The sequence below is a fragment of the Pecten maximus genome, chromosome 7 (genome assembly GCF_902652985.1).
Source record: "Pecten maximus chromosome 7, xPecMax1.1, whole genome shotgun sequence".
NCBI lineage: Eukaryota > Metazoa > Mollusca > Bivalvia > Pectinida > Pectinidae > Pecten > Pecten maximus.
The window spans coordinates 16032143-16059034 of record NC_047021.1 but is presented as its reverse complement, the minus strand read 5'-3'; the positions used below and the strand labels follow the sequence as shown (position 1 = coordinate 16059034).

At 38.5% G+C, this 26892-nt stretch overlaps 1 protein-coding gene across 2 annotated transcripts in view; it reads left to right on the top strand.

Annotated features, from left to right (window-relative positions):
* Window positions 1-26892, top strand: part of LOC117331751 (plexin-A4-like) — a 217325-nt gene that overhangs the window by 145491 nt on the left and 44942 nt on the right. For both annotated transcript variants that reach the window (XM_033890627.1, XM_033890626.1), the window contains exons 6-7: window positions 10405-10537; window positions 16520-16688. In XM_033890627.1, coding sequence (XP_033746518.1) covers window positions 10405-10537; window positions 16520-16688 — 302 coding nt within the window. The remainder of the gene's footprint in view (window positions 1-10404; window positions 10538-16519; window positions 16689-26892) is intronic.

Sequence of the window (26892 nt, the reverse complement as noted above, 5' to 3'; positions counted from 1 at the left end):
AAGGTGTTGTCACGCGATGGCAAAATATAGCCCTCACCGAAAGAATTCAATCAAATTTTTTTTCGAGGTGCTAGACTTGTCATGTTGAGTGCTCATAGAACGTCCTCATCATTTCAATTGTCTGGTACAAAAATGAAATTTTGGGGTTTTTAACTAATTACAAAATTGTGTAATTACTGGAAGTATTAGAAAATCTAGTTTGCAAATGTAATCTAGAACAAAACAATTGGCTTGTATTGGCTGTGAGACGACCTTTTCTGAAAGATGTGCCAAGTTTTTTCTCCTTCAATTCATCATTTTTACTCTGTGTATGTCAAGAAAAGGACACTAATGTCCTCTACATTATATTGTAAGGGTTAAAATGTGATCCCAGTGGACGTGTGGCATATCCCAATATTGGCTTGATCCCAAAGTAGTCTTGTACCAGGCTGGGACCTGCCAGCCACCTTGTGATATAGGGTTAGTTTAGGAGGCGGGTGTTACTAAGTACTCAGAACGTCACCAATTACCAAAGACACACACAAAAGACAATTACATTCCCTCGTTAAAGGGACTGTCACAGCTGATGTTCTCATGTGTTCTGGTCAGTACTGGTTTACTGAGAGTAGAGAACGTCACAGCTGATGTCCCCGTACCTGGTCAGTACTGGTTTACTGAGAGTAGAGAACATCACAGCTGATGTCCCCGTACCTGGTCAGTACTGGTTTACTGAAAGTAGAGAACGTCACAGCTGATGTCCCCGTACCTGGTCAGTACTGGTTTACTGAGAGTAGAGAACGTCACAGCTGATGTCCCCGTACCTGGTCAGTATTGGTTTACTGAGAGTAGAGGACATGTCCCCGTACCTGGTCAGTACTGGTTTACTGAGAGTAGAGAACGTCACAGTTGATGTCCCCGTACCTGGTCAGTACTCAGGTTTACTGAGAGTAGAGAACGTCACAGTTGATGTCCCCGTACCTGGTCAGTACTGGTTTACTGAGAGTAGAGAACGTCACAGTTGATGTCCCCGTACCTGGTCAGTACTGGTTTACTGAGAGTAGAGAACGTCACAGTTGATGTCCCCGTACCTGGTCAGTACTCAGGTTTACTGAGAGTAGAGAACGTCACAGTTGATGTCCCCGTACCTAGTCAGTACTGGCTTACAGATTTCCCAATTTCCTTTCACACTTAGTGCTGCCTTTCCAACCGTGGATTAAGTGAAAAAGAAAAAGAAAGAAAAGAAGAAATATATATAATATAGGTAATTATATGCCTAATTGGAAAAAAACTATATAGAAGAGAATTCAGGTGCCCACATTCCAGACTGTCGTAGGTTATGAGACTCGGCCTGTCAAACTATATAGTGGTTTAAGAGGGAGATGATGTACAACATGTGTTTGACAACTAGCTGTGATAGGAACAACAGATGATACAGGGTTTATCTTTGATGTGGTTGCACCTGTTGCACGGAAGTAATGTGTATATGTGTCATGTTACGCCAGAATTGTAAAATAAACCTGGGGGTAGAGTGCTGTAGATTACACAGTCAAGTGGTATCACAACACTATGATAAATCTAGATTTTTGTAGGATCATTTACAACCAAGTAAAAACCTGCTTAAATTATATATCACAGTCAGTCTGGATTTCAGGTTTGACGTTGTTTACCATCATATTAACACAAAAAAGTCATTTAAGGACCATATCCATGATGGATGGCACCATTAACAAGACTTTTTAAAGTGCTATCACACTGTAATGCCTCACATGGAAATGGTAGTGTTTGAATCCAACTGGTCGCATTCTTAACTGACGAAGGGCAAGTCTGTACTTACTGCCAGCTTTAAAGCTAAATATATGCAGAGAACAAAAGTACCAATTTTCTAGACTCCAGTGTGTCTCGGCTAGGGACAACACCTATAATCTATAGACTCTGGTGTGTCTCGACTAGGAGATGGCACCTATAATCTATAGACTCTGGTGTGTTTCAGCTAGGAGACAGTGCCTTTAATCTATAGACTCTGGTGTGTCTCGGCTAGGTGATAGTACCTATAATCTATAGACTGGTGTGTCTCGGCTAGGGGACAGTACCTATAATCTAGTGACTGGTGTGTCTCGGCTAGGAGACAGTACCTATAATCTATAGACTGGTGTGTCTCGGCTAGGGGACAGTACCTACAATCTATAGACTGGTGTGTCTCGGCTAGGGGACAGTACCTATAATCTAGAGACTGGTGTGTCTCGGCTAGGGGACAGTACCTATAATCTATAGACTGGTGTGTCTTGGCTAGGGGACAGCGCCTATAATCTATAGACTGGTGTGTCTCGGCTAGGGGACAGTACCTATAATCTAGAGACTGGTGTGTCTCGGCTAGGAGACAGTACCTATAATCTATAGACTGGTGTGTCTCGGCTAGGGGATAGCGCCTATAATCTATAGACTGGTGTGTCTCGGCTAGGGGACAGTACCTATAATCTAGAGACTGGTGTGTCTCGGCTAGGAGACAGTACCTATAATCTATAGACTGGTGTGTCTCGTCTAGGGGACAGTACCTATAATCTATAGACTGGTGTGTCTCGGCTAGGGGACAGTACCTATAATCTATAGACTGGTGTGTCTCGTCTAGGGGACAGTACCTATAATCTATAGACTGGTGTGTCTCGTCTAGGGGACAGTACCTATAATCTATAGACTGGTGTGTCTCGGCTAGGAGACAGTGCCTATAATCTATAGACTGGTGTGTCTCGGCTAGGGGACAGCGCCTATAATCTATAGACTGGTGTGTCTCGGCTAGGGGACAGCGCCTATAATCTATAGACTGGTGTGTCTCGGCTAGGGGACAGCGCCTATAATCTATAGACTGGTGTGTCTCGGCTAGGGGACAGTACCTATAATCTAGAGACTGGTGTGTCTCGGCTAGGAGACAGTACCTATAATCTATAGACTGGTGTGTCTCGGCTAGGGGACAGTACCTATAAGCTATAGACTGGTGTGTCTCAGCTAGGAGACAGTGCCTATAATCTAGAGACTGGTGTGTCTCGGCTAGGGGACAGTACCTATAATCTAGAGACTGGTGTGTCTCGGCTAGGAGACAGTACCTATAATCTATAGACTGGTGTGTCTCGGCTAGGAGACAGTACCTATAATCTAGAGACTGGTGTGTCTCGGCTAGGGGACAGTACCTATAATCTATAGACTGGTGTGTCTCGGCTAGGGGACAGTACCTCTAATCTATAGACTGGTGTGTCTCGGCTAGGGGACAGTACCTATAATCTAGAGACTGGTGTGTCTCGGCTAGGGGACAGTACCTCTAATCTATAGACTGGTGTGTCTCGGCTAGGGGACAGCGCCTATAATCTATAGACTGGTGTGTCTCGGCTAGGGGACAGCGCCTATAATCTATAGACTGGTGTGTCTCGGCTAGGGGACAGTACCTATAATCTAGAGACTGGTGTGTCTCGGCTAGGAGACAGTACCTATAATCTATAGACTGGTGTGTCTCGGCTAGGGGACAGTACCTATAATCTAGAGACTGGTGTGTCTCGGCTAGGAGACAGTACCTATAATCTAGAGACTGGTGTGTCTCGGCTAGGGGACAGTACCTTTAATCTATAGACTGGTGTGTCTCGGCTAGGGGACAGTACCTTTAATCTATAGACTGGTGTGTCTCGGCTAGGGGACAGTACCTTTAATCTATAGACTGGTGTGTCTCGGCTAGGGGACAGTACCTTTAATCTAGAGACTGGTGTGTCTCGGCTAGGGGACAGTACCTATAATCTATAGACTCTGGTGTGTCTCGGCTAGGGGACAGTACCTATAATCTAGAGACTGGTGTGTCTTGGCTAGGGGACAGCGCCTATAATCTATAGACTGGTGTGTCTCGGCTAGGGGACAGTACCTATAATCTATAGACTGGTGTGTCTCGGCTAGGAGACAGTGCCTATAATCTATAGACTGGTGTGTCTCGGCTAGGGGACAGTACCTATAATCTAGAGACTGGTGTGTCTCGGCTAGGGGACAGCGCCTATAATCTATAGACTGGTGTGTCTCGGCTAGGGGACAGTACCTATAATCTATAGACTGGTGTGTCTCGGCTAGGGGACAGTACCTATAATCTAGAGACTGGTGTGTCTCGGCTAGGGGACAGTACCTATAATCTAGAGACTGGTGTGTCTCGGCTAGGAGACAGTACCTATAATCTATAGACTGGTGTGTCTCGGCTAGGGGACAGTACCTATAATATATAGACTGGTGTGTCTCGGCTAGGGGACAGTACCTATAATCTATAGACTCTGGTGTGTCTTGGCTAGGGGACAGTACCTATAATCTAGAGACTGGTGTGTCTTGGCTAGGGGACAGTACCTACAATCTAGAGACTGGTGTGTCTTGGCTAGGGGACAGTACCTATAATCTATAGACTGGTGTGTCTCGGCTAGGAGACAGTACCTATAATCTATAGACTGGTGTGTCTCGGCTAGGGGACAGTACCTATAATATATAGACTGGTGTGTCTCGGCTAGGGGACAGTACCTATAATCTATAGACTCTGGTGTGTCTTGGCTAGGGGACAGTACCTATAATCTAGAGACTGGTGTGTCTTGGCTAGGGGACAGTACCTACAATCTAGAGACTGGTGTGTCTTGGCTAGGGGACAGTACCTATAATATATAGACTGGTGTGTCTCGGCTAGGGGACAGTACCTATAATCTATAGACTCTGGTGTGTCTTGGCTAGGGGACAGTACCTATAATCTAGAGACTGGTGTGTCTTGGCTAGGGGACAGTACCTACAATCTAGAGACTGGTGTGTCTTGGCTAGGGGACAGTACCTATAATCTATAGACTCTGGTGTGTCTTGGCTAGGGGACAGTACCTATAATATATAGACTGGTGTGTCTCGGCTAGGGGACAGTACCTATAATCTATAGACTCTGGTGTGTCTTGGCTAGGGGACAGTACCTATAATCTAGAGACTGGTGTGTCTTGGCTAGGGGACAGTACCTACAATCTAGAGACTGGTGTGTCTTGGCTAGGGGACAGTACCTATAATATATAGACTGGTGTGTCTCGGCTAGGGGACAGTACCTATAATCTATAGACTCTGGTGTGTCTTGGCTAGGGGACAGTACCTATAATCTAGAGACTGGTGTGTCTTGGCTAGGGGACAGTACCTACAATCTAGAGACTGGTGTGTCTTGGCTAGGGGACAGTACCTATAATCTATAGACTCTGGTGTGTCTTGGCTAGGGGACAGCACCTATAATCTATAGACTCTGGTGCCTCAATAACCTACCTTTAATTCAACTAAGGGTCAAACTCAAGGTCAAAAGTGGGGCAGTGTTACGGGAAACATTGGGAAGAAAAACTTGTTTAGAAAGAGGAGAAAAGAAAAGATCCCAAAATTAGTTGAACTTTAACACAGTATACATACAATGTTGGTACTGCCATACTGTGTCGCTGTTATATCAGGTTATATATGATAATCTATGTAGTATGACGGAGACACAAATAGTATAAAGATACCGAGTTCTGTAGTAACACCTGAGTTAGACATCTAAGGATTGATATAGAGAAGTTTTTGGTATATAATTAAAAATCTTGTGAGTGTTCTGCATATAGGAAGTAAAATCTGGGGCTGACACGAGATACCCGCCAATCATGATGTTTTTGTTGTTAGGTTGGGTTTATCTATTAAATATTCATATTTTTGTATAAAAATCTATATCAAACAAATGCTTTTGTATAATTTGCAAAAAAAGATGAAACAGATTTAAACGGAAATGAAAATGTAAGTGGTTAAAAAGATTCTGTATCAGAACGCGTTTTGTGCTTTTCAAATCTATTTCCCATTTAATATTGTTGATAACAACAGTCTCGTTACTGGCAAACGGAATTTATGGAAATGAAATTGTGATGTAGTCGGAGATTTAATGTCAGTGTACATGGACGTGGTTTGAGTGGGACCTGAGGTACATGGAGATAAGATCAGCTGTGTGGAACCCTCCACTACTACACACTTAGTCAGCCATTGTGTAATACATTCATTTTATCATTGATCAAATAAAAATATTGTGCATTATGTTTTGTGAAGTCATTTGATTAATCATCAATTAGGTAACTGGTCATAGCAAGTTGTTGTCCAAATGGAGATGTTAAAATACGATTAAAAACTGAGGATGTTTAACTAATGTCATATTTCTTTCCATTTCAAACTTATACAATAACAGTTAGAAGAAATTTTAGACTGCATTCCCACTTCAAATTATAGAGGAAATTCTAGACTGCTTTCCCACTTCAAATTATAGAGGAACTTCTAGATTGCACTCCTTCTTCAAGCTACACCATTATAGAGGAACTTCCACTTAAGCTATACAATTGTAGAGCGAGGGAATTCCAGCAGCCTCTCTTCTTGCTTCAAACGTACACAATCATAGAAAATGTGTAGATTTTCCTCCAAATCTGCACACTACAGTTAATATATAAGATTATTCCTGGAATCTCATCCCAGATACTTGGAGGAGACTTTCCACATACTATTTGAATTCCAAACACACACAGACAGTTGGCCGGTACCTAGTCTCTACGATATCCCACTGGATCCATCGTAATACATTTTGTACGATTAGTATTGTACCAGTTTTCACGGTGATCAATATTAGCAAAATCTACAAGTAGCTGCCTTTCTGAAAGACATGTTTTGTTTAAGTACATTTAGCTGTAGGGACTTGTGTATATCATAATCCTTCTGCACCATGGCATTGTCTGGTTAGACCCTGTCCAAGGATAACGGTGTCGCCCTGACACTGCTGGACATGTTCCTGTAGAATTGTCGTCCCTATAGGAATTACATAGACCGTATTTGATGTTGATCGACATCCATATTCATAACTTGCCTTGTATAGTTCTAGTCAGCTGTCCCCTCCTATACCAACCTAGAGTTAGTCTCGTTTGGCTCCATAAAGACCTCTCCAGATGGTAACAATTGATTGTTTGCTTTTCTATATAGAGGGAACTTTAAATGTATAGAAATATTTTCAACAAGTTTGTAAATTTGTATCCAATTCATTTATATGACGGTTCTGATTATTATTAAAGCTTGAAGTTTTAAAGGTATAAAATATTTGGAGAATCTTCAAGAAATAGGATGAAAACAGTATATGTTAAATGCTCTCTTTTATTTCCTGGAAACTCGAGGAATCTCTCTTGACTGGAACATATTCCCAGAAACTTGAGAGTTCTGTCTCAGCTTGACATGACTTACACCATGTCTGTAACTTGGTGCCTTGTTGGCTCACAATAACAAAATGGAGTAAGCAACAAACATTTCCTTAGGGACCCAAAAAATGGACAGCTTCCAAATTCTCAAATTAAATTTTGTTGGAATGTGAAGAAGATAGGTATTTCTATCTGTCATCAGAGAATTTAGGACCAGATCAGTGCCCTCAAGTAGTGACAGGAAGTTTGTTTCCAGGAGATTCTGGAGTCTGCTAGTCTTTAATGTAACCCCATCTGTTCTACAATATATACTATATGTGGTGTTTGATTGATAAGTGGGAAAGCCACATTTACTCTTGTAGATATCTATAAGAAAAGGAGAATAGAAGAAGAAAATGAAGTTTTAGAAATAGGAATAATTTTACAGCGTTTCCATGATGATATACTCAGAGGCTTTCCAGGAAAAGGAAGAATAATGGATTAGTAATGAAATGTACATTTACTCCGATCCCCAGGGAAACCAGATATTATCATTGTTTCGAAGAAATGGAAGTATATTAATATTCTTGGCACTTGAGTTGATTTCAATGTGGAGAATTGATGACTACGTGTTACCTATAGACTGTAAACAGGGATGTTGACGGAGGGCTGACTATACAATGTAGTTTGCTATGAGTTATATGATGTGAAGACTTTGTAGAACACTAAAATCCTCGCATCTCCATCAACACGTTCACTTTACATTGTATCTTATTGTCATCATTATTTTGAGATATTTGTAGACAACTTTTTAAATCTGATATATTTGTTGACAGGAAATATTTTATATTCTAACATCAAATTGTAAAAAGACAATCAGAATCTTTACTACAAGATCATTGTACACAGGCAAACATAACTTAGAGATATTTGTAGCTGTTCCGTGGATTTTTGCAGTCTACCATACTACTACTCTGCTTCACAGGTAGTAGTTATTCTGAGGCAGTATTTTTTTTGAAATCCAAAACCAGAACATTTTTAAATCAGAAATGAAAAACAGCTTCTGAAACCAACTTGCATGATGTTGTCTTGTGTACCGATTGACCAGGATACTGTGGTTATTGGCATAATCCTGTTTTATAGGTTTTCTGTATTCAGAGATGCACGAACAGTCTATATTTGTTGATTGTTTTCCGGAATTGTGGAAGTAGATCAGGTCTCTCAGCAGCAATCATTTTGGTCGCTGCATAAGTCGCCAACATAAAAAGTGCTGTAATTTACTTTGAATAAAGCTCATGAGGCTAGAAACAGATCTCCCCGTGCTGTGGCACACAACACAAATCCGCCAAATCTTCTATTGTTAAAATTATGGGTTTTCAAGTTGAAATCTTGATCTGTCTGTGAGGTTGGAAGTACCAGGGTTGTCGCGTCTTTATGGTGCCGACATATTCAAATAGGTTGTCACTGTTTTTCCAGGGTTATCATTTTCAGTTCTACTTACTGGAAATAATTTACATGTTTTGGCGTCTATAAAGAGGTTTGGTTGTCTGGAAGTACAAACCAGTTCTCATATCGGTAGATTTACAGTGGCCGATGAAATGCTTGATGCTATAATGGATTTTAGGGAAGATTGACGTTGCTTATTCCAGGTCATGGAAATGTTTCTAAGAGCACACCAAGTCATTATAGGCTTTGGATGTTTGTCCTCCAGTTGGCACAGACAAATGTTTTTTTTACTCCAGGTCAAGGAAATACTTGTCATCTATTCAGTATATTAGATATCTATAAATATACATCTATTGTCTGTTTAGTTAGGACTGCTTTCCTAATTTAACATTAGATGGAATGAGTCACCTATTCTCTACACCTCTGATATATGTAAAATGCTTGTCTTTTGGTTTGCTTTTGTCACTTAGTCATATAAACAAAGTAACAAAATTCAGCAGTCTTTGGAATTCATCCATGTCTCCTTCTGAAATAATTAATGATTGAGTCCAAGTGATGTAACTTTAGTTGTTTTGATTATAACAAGAACTGATATAGGTACAATGTTACTAAGTGATAAAAGAGGTAACTAGTGGTAATTTGTTTGTAGAAGAGTGTAATGGTTGCTTGGGTAGAAGAGTTCAATGGTTACTAGGGTAGAAGAGTTCAATGGTTGCTAGGGTAGAAGAGTTCAATGGTTGCTAGGGTAAAAGAGTTCAATGGTTGCTAGGGTAAAAGAGTTCAATGGTTACTAGGGTAGAAGAGTTCAATGGTTGCTAGGGTAAAAGAGTTCAATGGTTACTAGGGTAGAAGAGTTCAATGGTTGCTAGGGTAAAAGAGTTCAATGGTTGCTAGGGTAGAAGAGTTCAATGGTTACTAGGGTATAAGAGTTCAATGGTTGTTAGGGTAGAAGAGTTCAATGGTTGTTAGGGTAGAAGAGTTCAATGGTTGTTAGGGTAGAAGAGTTCAATGGTTACTAGGGTAGAAGAGTTCAATGGTTGTTAGGGTAGAAGAGTTCAATGGTTGCTAGGTGGTTATATAATTATAAACAATTAATTAGTCACACCTAAGGCCTTCTCTTTTGTATGACACAACCAAATATGGCCAGGATAGTAACAGGTGCGAAGTCTAGTAAGAAGTCCTCTTCGACCTAGTTACTGTTTGGGTCCATGACAACATGATAGCTAGTTTCAGCTATAATGGTTACAAGGAATTAAACAACTCTAGGTAGGCTATAATGGTTACAAGGAATTAAACAACTCTAGATAGGCTATAATGGTTACAAGGAATTAAACAACTCTAGATAGATTGAGTGATGATAGACAAGACTGTCTCCACCAAACTCCATCCAATCTCTGACCACACCGATCTTTGTCATCACCGATCTTTGTCATCACCGATCTTTGTCTTCACTGATCAGTCCTATAGCCATAACATTCCTTAAATCTCATATTTGATTGAAATTTTGTAGGAAAGGGTAAAGTTTACAGTATGTAAAAACATTTAACACAACCCTCTCACCCCCACTCTCACTTTTGACCCCAAAACTTTGCCCGCCCAAAATCTGATGATATTTATTTTAATGTAGAAGATTTTAAGTTTATTCCTGCAAATAGATCATGCTTAAATCACTAAGGGGACACAGGTTGGCCCAAATAGGCACCCCTCATTTAATTACATGTTATACATATCTCAGATAGCACCATTTTAGAGTCACACTGTGAATGTTACTGTTGCTATTTTACAGGTGCAGTGTCGTGTCCGAGTGTAAGAACCATGACCATGACCTCCACTGGCTGGAGTACAGTGATCAGACCTGTCCAAACATTTCCCAGGTGTTCCCAGACAAGATCCAGAGAGACTACTCCAAAACAACCAGAGTAAGTAGATCAACACAGGACAAACAAGGTCATTGTGACCTAGATAGACTGGGACACTGGAATAATTTAGGTCGCTGTTACCTGAATATAAATAAAGCCTCAGGAAGTGCAGTTGTCATCAATTAGTTATGTTGACATGGATGGATAAGATACTTTACAAAATTCCCTTAGAAAAATTAGGTCACTGTGATAAAGTAAGTTAAAAGTTGTTTTGACAGAACAGGAGAGAAAAGGAGATTAAAAATAGGATATTGCATTTGGTAAAATCATAAATATTTCCTGTGTGATTTGAAAGTCTTCACTATACGCCATGAGTGGGTATGTCACGATTACTATATATCTTGTCCAGTAAAACCTGTACAGAACTTGACGGGCAGAGACCTCTGACCAGTTTGTCGATCAGCTTGGACAGTAGAATTGGCTTCACTCCATCATAGATTGGTGACCGATGGTATGGCCGAGGTCTATTGTGACTGTATGGTAATCTGTCACAGTGGCCATAAGGACCTGTTCGTTTGGAAGTAAACACACATTCATATTCAATCTGTCACAATTTCTATTTCGAATTAGCAGCATTCAACCACAATTGATCGCCATTCATTTGCAAAACCACATGAAGCGATTATAAACAGGAAAATTGTCTTTTGTAATGGTAAAAAAGTCTACCTTTACCTAAATTTTGTCTGAGTCTCTGTTAGGTTTTCTTGCATACGGCTGTCATCTTTTATCAGTGGAGGATGGTTTATGAAAGTCGGCCATATTACAGTACGAATATCAATAAGTCTGTGTACTGGTTAATGGGTAAACAAGGGGATTACAATTTCTCCACTATTAGGTATGAATATTGAGGAGAACAAAGATATAGTGGTATTGTCAGGACCAGGGTGTACTGGCCGTTCATAGTATCAATCACTGCCTAATCACCATATAAGGAGGAGGTAAAGAGTGACATTGTTAATGTTACAATAGGCAGGCTCCTATCACCTATATTACTAGTAAGACAAGGGGGAGAAAATACTACAGCTACCTCAGGGAATTGAATACATTTCTGATGATAAGATTAGTTTTCTTTAAATTGATAATGAAGAAAAAACAGGTGAAGCTATATACTAGTCATCACATGACTTCTACTTGTAATAAACATGCATATTAATGAACATTCTTCATCTGTGAATATGTTTCTACATCTACAAGTGACAATAGCAGATCTGTTCTTCCTCTACAAACATAACAACTAATGGTTCGTCCTTTTCAAATGAATGCCTTAAATGACAATTAAGTCTCCGATACTTTCTTTATCAACAAACAGCTTCCATAAATCTCTCAAATATACTTCCACAAAAACTAACTTAAATCTCAGAATAGTTCATTCTTCTACAAATCATTCTTAAACCTTTTAAAGTGTCCATGTCTAGGGGGAAAAAAATCACTTAAATGTAAAAAAATGTTCCTAGTTCAGGAAGGATTCTGAATCCCCAGTATACCAATGGTTACCTTAAATCCCCGTACCTTGTGTTCCTCCCCAGTATACCAATGGTTACCTTAAATCCCCGTACCTTGTGTTCCTCCCCAGTATACCAGTGGTTACCTTAAATCCCCGTACCTTGTGTTCCTCCCCAGTATACCAGTGGATACCTTAAATCCCCGTACCTTGTGTTCCTCCCCAGTATACCAGTGGATACCTTAAATCCCCGTACTTGTGTTCCTCCCCAGTATACCAGTGGATACCTTAAATCCCCGTACCTTGTGTTCCTCCCCAGTATACCAGTGGATACCTTAAATCCCCGTACCTTGTGTTCCTCCCCAGTATACCAATGGATACCTTAAATCTTTCCTACCTGAATCTTAGACCATATTCATTCTATTTTACGTTTAGTATTTCTGACAGGACAGGACCTGAAGGGCTTCACCCATTGAGCTATAATTAGTCTGGTCTTGTTAAATTACTACCACAGTCTATACCCTTTTTGTAATACCAGCACCCAGCACTCGATTTTCTCAACTGGGTTTGCAATCATACACAATTATGTGCAATTTTAATAATACATCTTCAATGAGGTTTTGCTTTTCATCAACTTCAATTGCTTCTTAAGCTTTACTTTGGAATTCAAAAATCGATATCTACCAGAAAGGAATCGACACACGATGTAAAAAGTGGATTACAGTTATCTTGTCATTTCTTAGTGTGGCATTGCTGTAATTAGAGTTCCGTTCCGAACCAATTTAGAAAAATTCAAAATATTTTCGATGATGACAAAACAAAAAGAGGTTAACATTAAAAGGAGTTTATATGCCTGTAATTTCGCGACCTGTATCCTCCTTCAATATAACTTGACTGGGTAACATACTTAAAAAATTTACTATAATGAAGAACACATGTCAGTTTTAGAGATATTTTGTTGCTTTGGGTAATACTTTAGGAGGTATATATGTAACAAGGGTAGATAACCCATGTACCTAAACATGCTTTATTTTAATTACAGCTAATTATGTTGTGTCTAGGAATAGTGTTCCATATGTGTTTTGTTTATTAGTATCTAGGGCATACCAAAAAGTTAATTAAAAGTAGAATTATTTTATGTTTATATTGTTGTCCAACTTAATTACTCAATGAAGATGTTGTAAAAACAAATATCAATTAAATAAAATTAGATTGGTATCAAGAGAGATGATGAAGCTTTGAGCTCCAACAGAGAATGGTTAATGTACTTTATAGTGTAATACAAGCCAGTGGTCTCACCTACATCAAAAACAGCTGGTTGATTAAATACAAGCAGGTTGGATGTTCACATGATATAACCTACAGACATGTATAAGTGTAGGATAGCAGGTTCTGTTTGTCTGGTAATGAGAACAAGAAGCAATATACAATTATTACTGTTATTGAATTTATGGAAACCTTGTAAGAAGCTATCAGTTAACTATTAAATTGAGTTACCAGTAAACTATTACATTGAGTTACCAGTAAACTATTACATTGAGTTACCAGTGAACTATTACATTGAGTTACCAGTAAATTATTACATTGAGTTATCAGTAAACTATTACATTGAGTTACCAGTAAAATATTACATTGAGTTACCAGTAAAGTATTATATTGAGTTACCAGTGAATTATTACATTGAGTTACCAGTAAACTATTAAATTGAGTTATCAGTAAACTATTACATTGAGTTACCAGTAAACTATTACATTGAGTTACCAGATAAATATTACATTGAGTTACCGGTAAACTATTACATTGAGTTACCAGTAAACTATTACATTGGGTTACCAGTAAACTATTACATTGAGTTATCGGTAAACTATTACATTGAGTTACAAGTAAATTATTACATTGAGTTACCGGTAAACTATTACATTGAGTTACCGGTAAACTATTACATTGAGTTACCAGTAAACTATTACATTGAGTTACCAGTAAACTATTACATTGGGTTACCAGGAAACTATTACATTGAGTTACCAGTAAACTATTACATTGAGTTACCAGTAAACTATTACATTGAGTCATCAGTAAACTATTACACTGAGTACCAGTAAACTATTGCATTGAGTTACCAGTAAACTATTACATTGGGTTACCAGTAAACTATTACATTGAGTTACCAGTAAACTATTACATTGAATTACCAGTAAACTATTACACTGAATTACCAGTAAACTATTGCATTGAGTTACCAGTAAACTATTACATTGGGTTACCAGTAAACTATTACATTGAGTTACCAGTAAACTATTACATTGAGTTACCAGTAAACTATTACACTGAATTACCAGTAAACTATTGCATTGAGTCATCAGTAAACTATTACACTGAGTACCAGTTAACTTATACAAGGGTTAAACAGTAAATTATTGTGGCAATTAACCGGTAAACTAGATAGGTTATCAATAATTAAGGTGTAAATAAAGCCAGAATTGGGTGAGATAATTAGGACCTCTCCTGTCTTTAACAAGCTATTTGATGGAGAAGACTGTAAAGGAGAGTTAATTAGGTATCAGTATTAAACAGTTACTGTTCACAAGGTATCTATATATATGTAAGGTTACAGTTGACTAGTGTGTGCTCCTAATGAATATAAAAACATGGAATACAGAATTGTACTTTCATATGGAAGAAAGTTCAAATGAGTGCATGGCTTCATTTGAAGTGTATGCTAGTTGGTATAGAAATAGATTATATACTGAAGAGTAACACCAAGTGTAAATCGTACAGCTGATTCGGAACCAATTAGGCTTTTCTAGAATAGTCCAAAAGGGTTAAGAGGTTCTAACGAACACAAACAATGAAACAAAGTGGATTAGCCTAGGAAGTCGTAAAAACATGGCATGTTTTAGGGAGAAAGTCATTGGTAAGTGCTGGAAATAGGGTGACAGGAGAATTGGAGTAAATACACACAAATTGTTCTTTAGGGACAGCCATGATGTACCTTACGATAGCGGGGACACAGGAAACATTTTGATTAGGCCCCACCAGCTTTATGACCAAATGTTATTGGTCCTGTTAGGTACCACAAATTAGCATAAGTCACAGGGGACACATGTACTGTTACATGTAGACATGTGATGGGTGCACTTTTAGGTCTGATGTGGGAACAGCACCTGAAACTCCTGGTCATGATACCATGTCTGTGATATGATATTTCGGTGTGATGACACTTTACGATGACTATTTTGCCCCGCTGTGACATTCTTTTCATATGTTCTTAACTGTTGTATGGACATTAATATATTCTAAGCCTATGGTGTTATGGTAAAGAAAAGTGAGTTTTGTCATTGAGGTATTGATACAATTTGAAAGTGTCCTGGGACAGCTTTGTGTACTGCCTGGTACCACTGGTCAGTGTCAGGGGACATGTTTGTTATCATTTCTTGTTGATCAATGCAAATCAGACACACGAGTGAGGTGGATTAATACAGAGGCTAAGTGGACATTGCCTGGTGAACATCTCCATTGGTGAATGCTCGGTATCAGATCTTTCCATCTTGTCTTCCTGTGATTGTTTGTGATTCTGCTCTCCTAGGAACTGTACACAATAGGTGACATGATGATTCTAATGGCTCCCACACCCCACACTGTTACCAATACCACTATACAGCCTCGAGTTTACAATGAGATATAGAGCAGAGAGCTGATGGTTAGGCACACACAGATGAAATTTGATGGATCATGACTTTATTGGACAGAGTATAGATCTCGCCTAAACAAAACACCACCGGCAAACAAAGAATAACTTACTACATGTATTTTTAATTTACTTAAACGATTTAGATATGGAAGTCCAGAATCCAATGCAAAGATTAGTTGGTATCCAGAATGGCATACACGGCCATCATAAAAGCCAGAAATTGGTCCCAGGAGAATAAAAATGTTGAGATTCGTATTCTAGGACCCGCAAGCTGCTATGGATTTTTTGTTTGAAATCTGTGTTATAGTTCCGCAGCCCTGACAGGTTGAAAAAAGTATGGGCAAAACAGAAGAGAGATTTTCAGCAAGAATGTACATCAATTTAGAATGAAAGCAACAATAAATTGATTTGTAAATTATATCCCCCAAGTTTATCAGCAGATGAAGGAACTTTTCCTACAATTGTTTCAGAAGAGCTGTGATTAAGTACACTTTATATTCAGACAGTGTTTAACTGTAGCACAATAAAAAGATAGGCAGGGACTACTCTCTCCAATACAGGCAAGTTTACTGTTGTATTTACACAGCCTGGATACAACAGTTGCTACTTCCCAAGAGAGTAAAATCGTTACTTTTAGAGATTTCCATTATTACAATTGTCTTATGTTTCTTAAATCATTCAGCTTTCTCTCAATTTTATCTCCATCAAAATAAAGCAACAAGATATGCATGAAAAATTCTGAACGTTCTTGTGTATTCTCTCTTTTTTTTCTTTTTTTTTTTTTAGTTTTGCATCTAATCTTAAAATAATCTTACATTTGAAAGATTAAATTTTTTTCTTTTTTTTTCAGTTGACTTTGAGCATTTCAAACCTTCCAATGTTCAATGGAAATTTTAAGTGTGCCTTTATCAGAGGGAATGCCAGATTGATGACACCTGCCAACCTGACCCATACCACCAAAGTGATCACCTGTAACACTCCACCCTCCAACAGGATACCTCAATTCCCACCTGGAGCAGGTAAAGTTCTGACTCTATAGATATACCTGTAACACTCCATCCTCCAACAGGGTACCTCAATTCTCACCTGGAGCAGGTAAAGTTCTGACTCTATAGATATACCTGTAACACTCCATCCTCCAACAGAGTACCTCAATTCTCACCTGGAGCAGGTAAAGTTCTGACTCTATAAATATACCTGTAACACTCCATCCTCCAACAGGGTACCTCAATTTCCACCTGGAGCAGGTTCTGACTCTATAAATATACCTGTAAATTGCCCTCTGGAGAGGTGGAAATATACACTACCCATATTAGATAACATTCAGCTCTCCTCTGATGTGCAAAGATTTCCACCTTTAACAGGTAAATTCTAACCTTTCATTAAAAACCAACTCTATATTGCATCCAATGCCCCATATCAGCTAACTATTGTCAGTGGCAGAGATTTCATTAGACTTTGGTAACTTAGACGATATTGTAGTGTTCATTAGCAGATAAAAGAATAACTGTGTAACAAGTGTAGAGCCGTGCCGTAGAGGTCACGGGAGCCAGTTCATCAGAACAATTTCAGATATTTATTACAGAATTATTTGAAGCAAAAAATAAAACTTTTTACTACTTCCTTTTCAATCTTCATTTTCACTTTTCCCTTCGGATGTTCTGAAGTGTCTCAGAAGAAAAAAAATCGAAGTATAAATTCTACGATTTATTGACATGATGCTGAACTTTCTATGAGTGATTTGTATTTTTTATTTAAATGTCCCTTCCTCCCTTAATTTTGTTAAATATCCTTGACAACCACTAAGGCAATTCCTAGCAATATCAAGTGAAACCCTAATCAAGTCATTGTAGTTATAAGGAAGAGACAGTATCCATAGCAAGTCATTGTAGTTATAAGGAAGAGACAGAATCCATAGCAAGTCATTGTAGTTATAAGGAAGAGACAGTATCCATAGCAAGTCATTGTAGTTATAAGGAAGAGACAGTATCCATAGCCAGTCATTGTAGTTATAAGGAAGAAATGGTATCCATAGCAAGTCATTGTAGTTATAATGAAGAAATGGTATCCATAGCAATTCATTGTAGTTATAAGGAAGAAATGGTATCCATAGCAAGTCATTGTAGTTATAAGGTAGAGATGGTGTCCATAGCAAGTCATTGTAGTTATAAGGTAGAGACAGTATCCATAGCAAGTCATTGTAGTTATAAGGTAGAGACAGTATCCATAGCAAGTCATTGTAGTTATAAGGAAGAGACAGTATCCATAGCAAGTCATTGTAGTTATAAGGAAGAGACATTATTCATAGCAAGTCATTGTAGTTATAAGGGAGAGATGGTGTCAATAGCAAGTCATTGTAGTTATAAGGAAGAGATGGTGTCCATAGCAAGTCATTGTAGTTATAAGGAAGAGACAGTATCCATAGCAAGTCATTGTACTTATAAGGAAGAGACAGAATCCATAGCAAGTCATTGTAGTTATAAGGAAGAAATGGTATCCATAGCAAGTCATTGTAGTTATAAGGAAGAGACAGAATCCATAGCAAGTCATTGTAGTTATAAGGAAGAGACAGTATCCATAGCAAGTCATTGTAGTTATAAGGAAGAAATGGTATCCATAGCAAGTCATTGTAGTTATAAGGTAGAGACAGTGTCCATAACAAGTCATTGTAGTTATAAGGTAGAGACAATATCCATAACAAGTCATTGTAGTTATAAGGAAGAGACAGAATCCATAGCAATCCTTTGTAGTTATAAGGTAGAGACATTATTCATAGCAATCCTTTGTAGTTATAAGGTAGAGATGGTGTCCATAGCAAGTCATTGTAGTTATAAGGTAGAGACAGAATCCATAGCAAGTCATTGTAGTTATAAGGAAGAGACATTATTCACAGCAAGTCATTGTAGTTATAAGGAAGAGACATTATTCACAGCAAGTCATAGTAGTTATAAGGTAGAGATGGTGTCCATAGCAAGTCATTGTAGTTATAAGGAAGAGACAGTATCCATAGCAAGTCATTGTAGTTATAAGGAAGAGATGGTGTCCATAGCAATTCATTGTAGTTATAATGAAGAAATGGTATCCATAGCAATTCATTGTAGTTATAAGGAAGAGACATTATTCACAGCAAGTCATTGTAGTTATAAGGTAGAGACAGTATCCATAGCAAGTCATTGTAGTTATAAGGAAGAGATGGTGTCCATAGCAAGTCATTGTAGTTATAAGGAAGAGATGGTGTCCATAGCAAGTCATTGTAGTTATAAGGAAGAGACAGTATCCATAGCAAGTCATTGTAGTTATAAGGAAGAGATGGTGTCCATAGCAATTCATTGTAGTTATAATGAAGAAATGGTATCCATAGCAATTCATTGTAGTTATAAGGAAGAGACATTATCCATAACAAGTCATTGTAGTTATAAGGAAGAGACATTATTCACAGCAAGTCATTGTAGTTATAAGGAAGAGATGGTGTCCATAGCAAGTCATTGTAGTTATAAGGAAGAAATGGTATCCATAGCAAGTCATTGTAGTTATAATGAAGAAATGGTATCCATAGCAATTCATTGTAGTTATAAGGTAGAGACAGTATCCATAGCAAGTCATTGTAGTTATAAGGAAGAGATGGTGTCCATAGCAAGTCATTGTAGTTATAAGGAAGAGACAGTATCCATAGCAAGTCATTGTAGTTATAAGGTAGAGACAGTATCCATAGCAAGTCATTGTAGTTATAAGGTAGAGACAGTATCCATAGCAAGTCATTGTAGTTATAAGGTAGAGACAGTATCCATAGCAAGTCATTGTAGTTATAAGGAAGAGATGGTGTCCATAGCAAGTCATTGTAGTTATAAGGTAGAGACAGTATCCATAGCAAGTCATTGTAGTTATAAGGAAGAGATGGTGTCCATAGCAAGTCATTGTAGTTATAAGGAAGAGACAGTATCCATAGCAAGTCATTGTAGTTATAAGGAAGAGATGGTGTCCATAGCAAGTCATTGTAGTTATAAGGAAGAGACAGAATCCATAGCAAGTCATTGTAGTTATAAGGTAGAGACAGTATCCATAGCAAGTCATTGTAGTTATAAGGTAGAGACAGTATCCATAGTAAGTCATTGTAGTTATAAGGTAGAGACAGAATCCATAGCAAGTCATTGTAGTTATAAGGTAGAGACATTATTCATAGCAAGTCATTGTAGTTATAAGGAAGAGACAGTATTCATAGCAAGTCATTGTAGTTATAAGGAAGAGACAGTATCCATAGCAAGTCATTGTAGCTATAAGGAAGAGACATTATTCACAGCAAGTCATTGTAGTTATAAGGAAGAGATGGTATCCATAGCAAGTCATTGTAGTTATAAGGAAGAGACAGTATCCATAGTAAGTCATTGTAGTTATAAGGTAGAGATGGTGTCCATAGCAAGTCATTGTAGTTATAAGGAAGAGACATTATTCACAGCAAGTCATTGTAGTTATAAGGAAGAAGGAAATGCTGCTCTCTCTTTTATAAATCATGAGAAAATTGTAGGATAAATGAGTGTTGGATTACAGTTTCTTTGTGATATAACTGGTACCTGTGCTGAATCCTGTTGGTCTAATGTTTGGTGTTTTGTGTTTGTAAAATATATAATGAAAATATGCAATAAAAGTGTCAAGGTCATGGATAAACCCATTTAAGTGGGATCAGTGTTGATCAGGTAAATGGCCATTTACATGAAATGTACTTGTGATGGTGGAGATTTCACACATCATTGACTGATGAGAGGTGTACTGGAAAACCAGGATGTTTTCTGTATGATTGGTCACACTTCATTTACTTTCTCAACACACAGTCTCCTGTCAACATTAAAACCGGCTGATGAAAGCTACTCATAAATCTGTAACCATGCAACTCTTCTGTAGGAGGAGGTAGAATTTCAGTTTAGTGAAGAACTCTTTTGTAACAGGGATATATGATTTCATTTCCTTGGTGTAGCAGGTGTGACCCTTGACCTGCCTGCTATATATCATTGTTACTGTTGGTGTGAACTTTGACCCCTACTGAATGCTATGACCTGTTACTCAGAGTGTGTAGGTTGCCCAAGGATTCAGCACCACTGAGGAGATAAACAGGCACCCACCATAAACATGTTGTCAGATGTTGGCTTGTCATGGAATAGTTTCATTTATTTAATCCTCCTGATATTTACAGATAACTTATCAGTTTTACAACCATTGCACATACATTATGTGTCCTTGTTATTCAATTCCTCCAGAATCAGGGTGATGTAAAGAGAATTTCTCACTGCTCGTTGTAGTATGTAACATTACACATAACAGGTGTGGATGTCTATTGTCATACACAGATGTCATACCATTTAACAATACACAAGTTGGAAACATTGTATTCCTAAAAAGTTGTTCCAGGGTGATATACATGTAACCTAGAATCAAAAAGCCTTTTATTGTAGTGTGCGTGTGATGTGAGATAGCGATCAGTGTAGTATCAGAATCTACCTCTAGCTGTAACGTGGCCGGTATTGTCCACTTGTCGGGTAGAAACCCAGGACACGTGATTGTCACCAAATCTGTAAAACCATCTATTGTGTTAGACCTGCTGTAGACCCAGTAGAATGATTTTATAGTGTTCCATGATTAAAATCTTTATGCTTTCACAAAAGGCAATAAGATCGCGGGCAGATAACTCTGGATTATATGTTGATCAAACCAGGATGTTAGAGTGCGACATGGAAATTAATCTGGACTTGATGTTTGTATTATTCTCAGGTGTTCACTCCTCAGGTGGTTCACTCTCGTTAGGTATTAAATCGTTTAAATAAAAAAAGCAGGGAAAAACCTGTGTTTTTTATGTTTCAATAAAGTCCGCCATGTTGTAAAGTTTGTATCATTGTAACCATGGTAACTTTGATGCTGCTTTTACCTATATACAGAATAGTGGCATAATTTAACAGGACATTGGGTAGCTACCCAGTAGGAGAGGAGCCATTGTCCCTTGTGTAGAACGGTACATTTTAGCATTGATTATTCATCTGTCCATTAGTTTACTATTCATCAATCAAAAATGTTACTTGAGTTCAGAATAAAGTTAGAGATACAGGTATGCTAGAGATACAGGTATGCTAGAGATACAGGTATGCTAGAGATACAGGTATGCTAGAGATACAGGTATGCTAGAGATACAGGTATTGTTTATAGGGTTATACAGGTGTAAAGACAATTAAGGTCTTGCCCTTTTGTAATAGGTATTGTTGGTAGGGTTATACAGGTGTAACATCAATATAGGACTTTACCCAGTTGTAATAGGTATTGTTGGTAGGGTTATACAGGTGTAACATCAATATAGGACCTTACCCAGGTGTAATAGGTATTGTTGGTAGGGTTATACAGGTGTAACATCAATATAGGACCTTACCCAGGTGTAATAGGTATTGTTGGTAGGGTTATACAGGTGTAACATCAGTATAGGACCTTACCCAGGTATAATAGGTATTGTTGGTAGGGTTATACAGGTGTAAAGACAATATAGGACCTTACCCAGGTGTAATAGGTATTGTTGGTAGGGTTATACAGGTGTAAAGACAATATAGGACCTTACCCAGGTGTAATAGGTATTGTTGGTAGGGTTATACAGGTGTAACATCAATATAGGACCTTACCCAGGTGTAATAGGTATTGTTGGTAGGGTTATACAGGTGTAAAGACAATATAGGACCTTACCCAGGTGTAATAGGTATTGTTGGTAGGGTAATACAGGTGTAAAGACAATATAGGCCTTTACCCAGGTGAAGTATCCTTACACAGCATCCATGTTCGTTTTATTCTAGTCGTTATCATACAATTGTCAGATTATCTGGGAATTTTCTCAACTGGAAGTCAAAGCTAAATTAAGCAAACATAAACCAGTATGATCCAAAAACACTCAACTAAATTACATCAAAGTTCAGACAAGGTTGTCGCTGACCATACCTTATCCAAGGTCATTAAAGGTTGTTACTGACCACACCTCATCCACAGTCAGACAAGGTAGTCACTGACCACACCTCATCCAAGGTCAGACAAGGTTGTCACTGGCCACACCTCATCCAAGGTCAGACAAGGTTGTCACTGACCATACCTCATCCAAGGTCAGACAAGGTAGTCACTGACCACACCTCATCCAAGGTCAGACAAGGTAGTCACTGACCAGATCTCATCCAAGGTCAGACAAGGTTGTCACTGACCACACCTCATCTAAGGTCAGACAAGGTTGTCACTGACCATACCTCATCCAAGGTCAGACAAGGTAGTCACTGACCACACCTCATCCACAGTCAGATAAGGTAGTCACTGACCACACCTCATCCAAGGTCAGACAAGGTAGTCACTGACCACACCTCATCCAAGGTCAGACAAGGTTGTCACTGACCACACCTCATCTAAGGTCAGACAAGGTCATCACTGCTCTACACCTCATCCAAGTTCAGACAAAGTCATAACTGACCAACACAGCACAGGTTTTCACTCGGCCACACAGTGCCTAAGATTGGTCAAGGTCATCACTGCAGGACTTACACCTCACCCAAGGTCAGACAATTTGGTTGTTACATTTTCAGCCAAGGTTGACTTTGTCTATCTGAGTAATTGGTGGATATGTTGGTCAAGCTCTTTTATCATTTTTACGAATGTATCTGAGCAAAATGTACTAGGTTTACTGATTTGATAGGGTACTCATGAAATATTAATTAGTCTGTTTTACATATTCATTGAGGGACTCTCCATCTGTTAATGGGAAGAAGATTAGAAAGTGATGGACACAGATCATTTGAATTTTGTGTTTGTTTCAGAAGCTATAAACTAACACACTGGATTGGAATGTCATTTGAATTGTCAAAACTCTCCCAAATTTCTTTTATTTATGGTTAATTACCAAAGACTGGTTGGTATGATTGTGTATTGCTGTAGCTTTCAGTCTGTTTCTAATTCCACAGTAATTACCCTAATGATCACAAGCCTAAGGTTTATCACTAAAAACTTCTGCCATAGATTTCCATCCTCCAACATGTACCATCAAATGTCATTAGATTGAGTGAGTTTTCAGGATTGGTTTGATTTGGGATGATTAGTAATCAAAGGTGACGGCTTCTGTCATAAAATATGGTAATTAAGGTCCGTATGCGGCGTTGCTCATGTTGCATGTTCATGACACTGTCACGCCAGACTGTCCTACGATGCTGACAATTCATAAATAATATGTTTTTATAATATCAACGTGTCAAACAACTTCATCAATGTTAAGTTATACCTGCAGTTCAACAGAGAAGAATAAAGATACAGATGCTGGGTGTTCTACTAAAATGGAGACCATTTCATATTTTTATGACAATGACTCAACTTCCTGGGATCATTTAAGTATTAATACATATTAAACTGTCTTTACCATGAGGCTGAAGTAAAAATGTTATGACTATACATGTACAAAATCGGCCTAATGTATAATTGTGATAGTGAAATTTTAGTTGTATCAAATTTCAGAAAAAATTTCAAATTTACCAAATTAAAGGACAGGGTCCGATTCCCTAAATACTTTTCAACATCCCTAATATATTCAGATGTAACTGAAATTGATTGAAAACTTCTAAAAGGGATGGGATAGATATTGATTGATAATGGTTGAATCACAGATTGACCGTTGGTCAGAATGGATATGTTACAGAAGTTGTCTGGACAGTGATACAGCTGTCATGGTGCCAAATGTATGGTACAATTGTTGTAAGGTCAGAAATGATCAAGTCTGTACAGACTGAGGTCATTGATGCTGGAGTTAGGCAAATATATCAAAAATGATGCTGGAGTTAGGCAAATATATCAAAAATGATGCTAGAGTTAGACAAATATCAAGAAATATACTAAGGTCAGGATTTATTCTTAATAGAGTTTGGCAAATGTAAACTAGGGGTCAGTGGAAAGAGTCAGACAAATATGAACAATATACTGGGGGTTAGGAGTGATGTTGTTAGGCAGATATAGACAGGCTGATCTAGAGTGAGACAGATATGTTAGATATATTGTCCTTTTGAGATTTGGACTACTACGACCCACTGACAAGTGATGGCTGACTCAGACCTTCGGGAACCAATGCCAAAACAAATAACAATTGGTGATCTTCAATCAATCATTTAAGGAATACAAAAAATGTATTACATTTATTGATTATTAATTTTGGGCTGTATTGAAGATTCCTCAGTGAATTCTGATGTCAAAACTTTATCGCCTGAAATCTCTTGAGGTCCAATTCTGTAGTTGTAGGGGGGTATTATCTCCTTTCACCTGAAATCCCACGTGGGGACCATTACTTGGTAGTGTAACAAATTTCTTACTTAAAATGATGTTCCCTATAACGACCATAGAAATGAGACACTTGACTCCCTAGTTACCACACCTGATCAGTGACATATATACCTGACCCCTAGTTACCACACTTGATCAGTGACATATATACCTGACCCCCTAGTTACCACACCTGATCAGTGACATATATACCTAACCCCTAGTTACCACACCTGATCAGTGACATATATACCTGACCCCTAGTTACCACACCTGATCAGTGACATATATACCTGACCCCCTAGTTACCGCACCTGATCAGTGACATATATACCTGACCCTAGTTACTACACCTGATCAGTGACATATATACCTGACCCTAGTTACTACACCTGATCAGTGACATATATACCTGACCCTAGTTACTACACCTGATCAGTGACATATATACCTGACCCCTAGTTACCACACCTGATCAGTGACATATATACCTGACCCCTAGTTACTACACCTGATCAGTGACATATATACCTGACCCCTAGTTACCACACCTGATCAGTGACATATATACCTGACCCTAGTTACTACACCTGATCAGTGACATATATACCTGACCCCTAGTTACCACACCTGATCAGTGACATATATACCTGACCCCTAGTTACCACACCTGATCAGTGACATATATACCTGACCCCCTAGTTACTACACCTGATCAGTGACATATATACCTGACCCTAGTTACTACACCTGATCAGTGACATATATACCTGACCCCCTAGTTACCACACCTGATCAGTGACATATATACCTGACCCTAGTTACTACACCTGATCAGTGACCTGATCCCTATTAAAAGAGTAGTGAGGTTTGCACCCTTATAGTTCTGATGCTCTCCTAATTCAGCACCATTTCTAATGGCAAATGGAAGTGCTAACAAAAAGGAATGGAAATTGTCTAGAATCGAGAATCACAATGTCTTCAGTGTAGTGGTCTCCAATAAAATTTAATGGCTAGATTTCCTCTGCTCACTGGGCAGGTCTTCTTAACAGGACATTGGATTTTTTTTTCTTGAATTAATGGCTTCATCTCCTCTTTGTCACAGGGGCGTTTGTGCCGTAATTATCATGTCGGGGACCCCACTAAATAACAGTCATTGGGCCAGCCTGCACGACTGTTCAGGACCCATGCTCTTTAGCATTGGCATTGCTGATCCAACCATGAAAGTCATTGGCAGTTGAGGTTAATGATGTAATGTGAATCAGCTCCTCCTTTCCATTTAGGATGCCCCATTCTATCTAAGATAGGTTACGACACACACAGACATCACCAGTGTTCGCACACAAGTATCCCATGAGGCTTCCTTTTTCGTCCACTGTTAGAAGGATGATAAAGGACACGCCAGTCCATCCTCTTCTGACATTTTGTGGCGTAATATTCTAACAGGATGCTGGAGGACGTTTTATGACATTAATTAGCCAGAATAAAAATAGTCATTGAAAATATAGGCGTCTTATTTTATTCCTTCCTCTGATAGAGGAAATGGATTTGCTGTGACAAAACAATGTCCCTATCTCAAAACCATAGGGTACATTTGGCCTATCAGGTTTTGTTTGTTTCTTAGTTTTAAGTATGTGATGCTGGTCGTTGTCAATGGTAACTTGGTACTCTCTCAGAGACCAGTGTGGCATCTTCCTCACTAGCGCCCTCTGTATTCAATGTCAAAGCTCCAGCTAGTAGTTTAACACCTTACGGGATCTACTGTCCTGGGATCACCACATCACACCACTATGTAATGATCTTTATTTCCTCTTCCTTCATTGGGAAAGATAGTGTTACATACACACCAACCATGTTGTCACTGGAAAGTGCGAATCTGGACACAATATAAAACCACTATAATAGCTTGGGACACTATCTAGT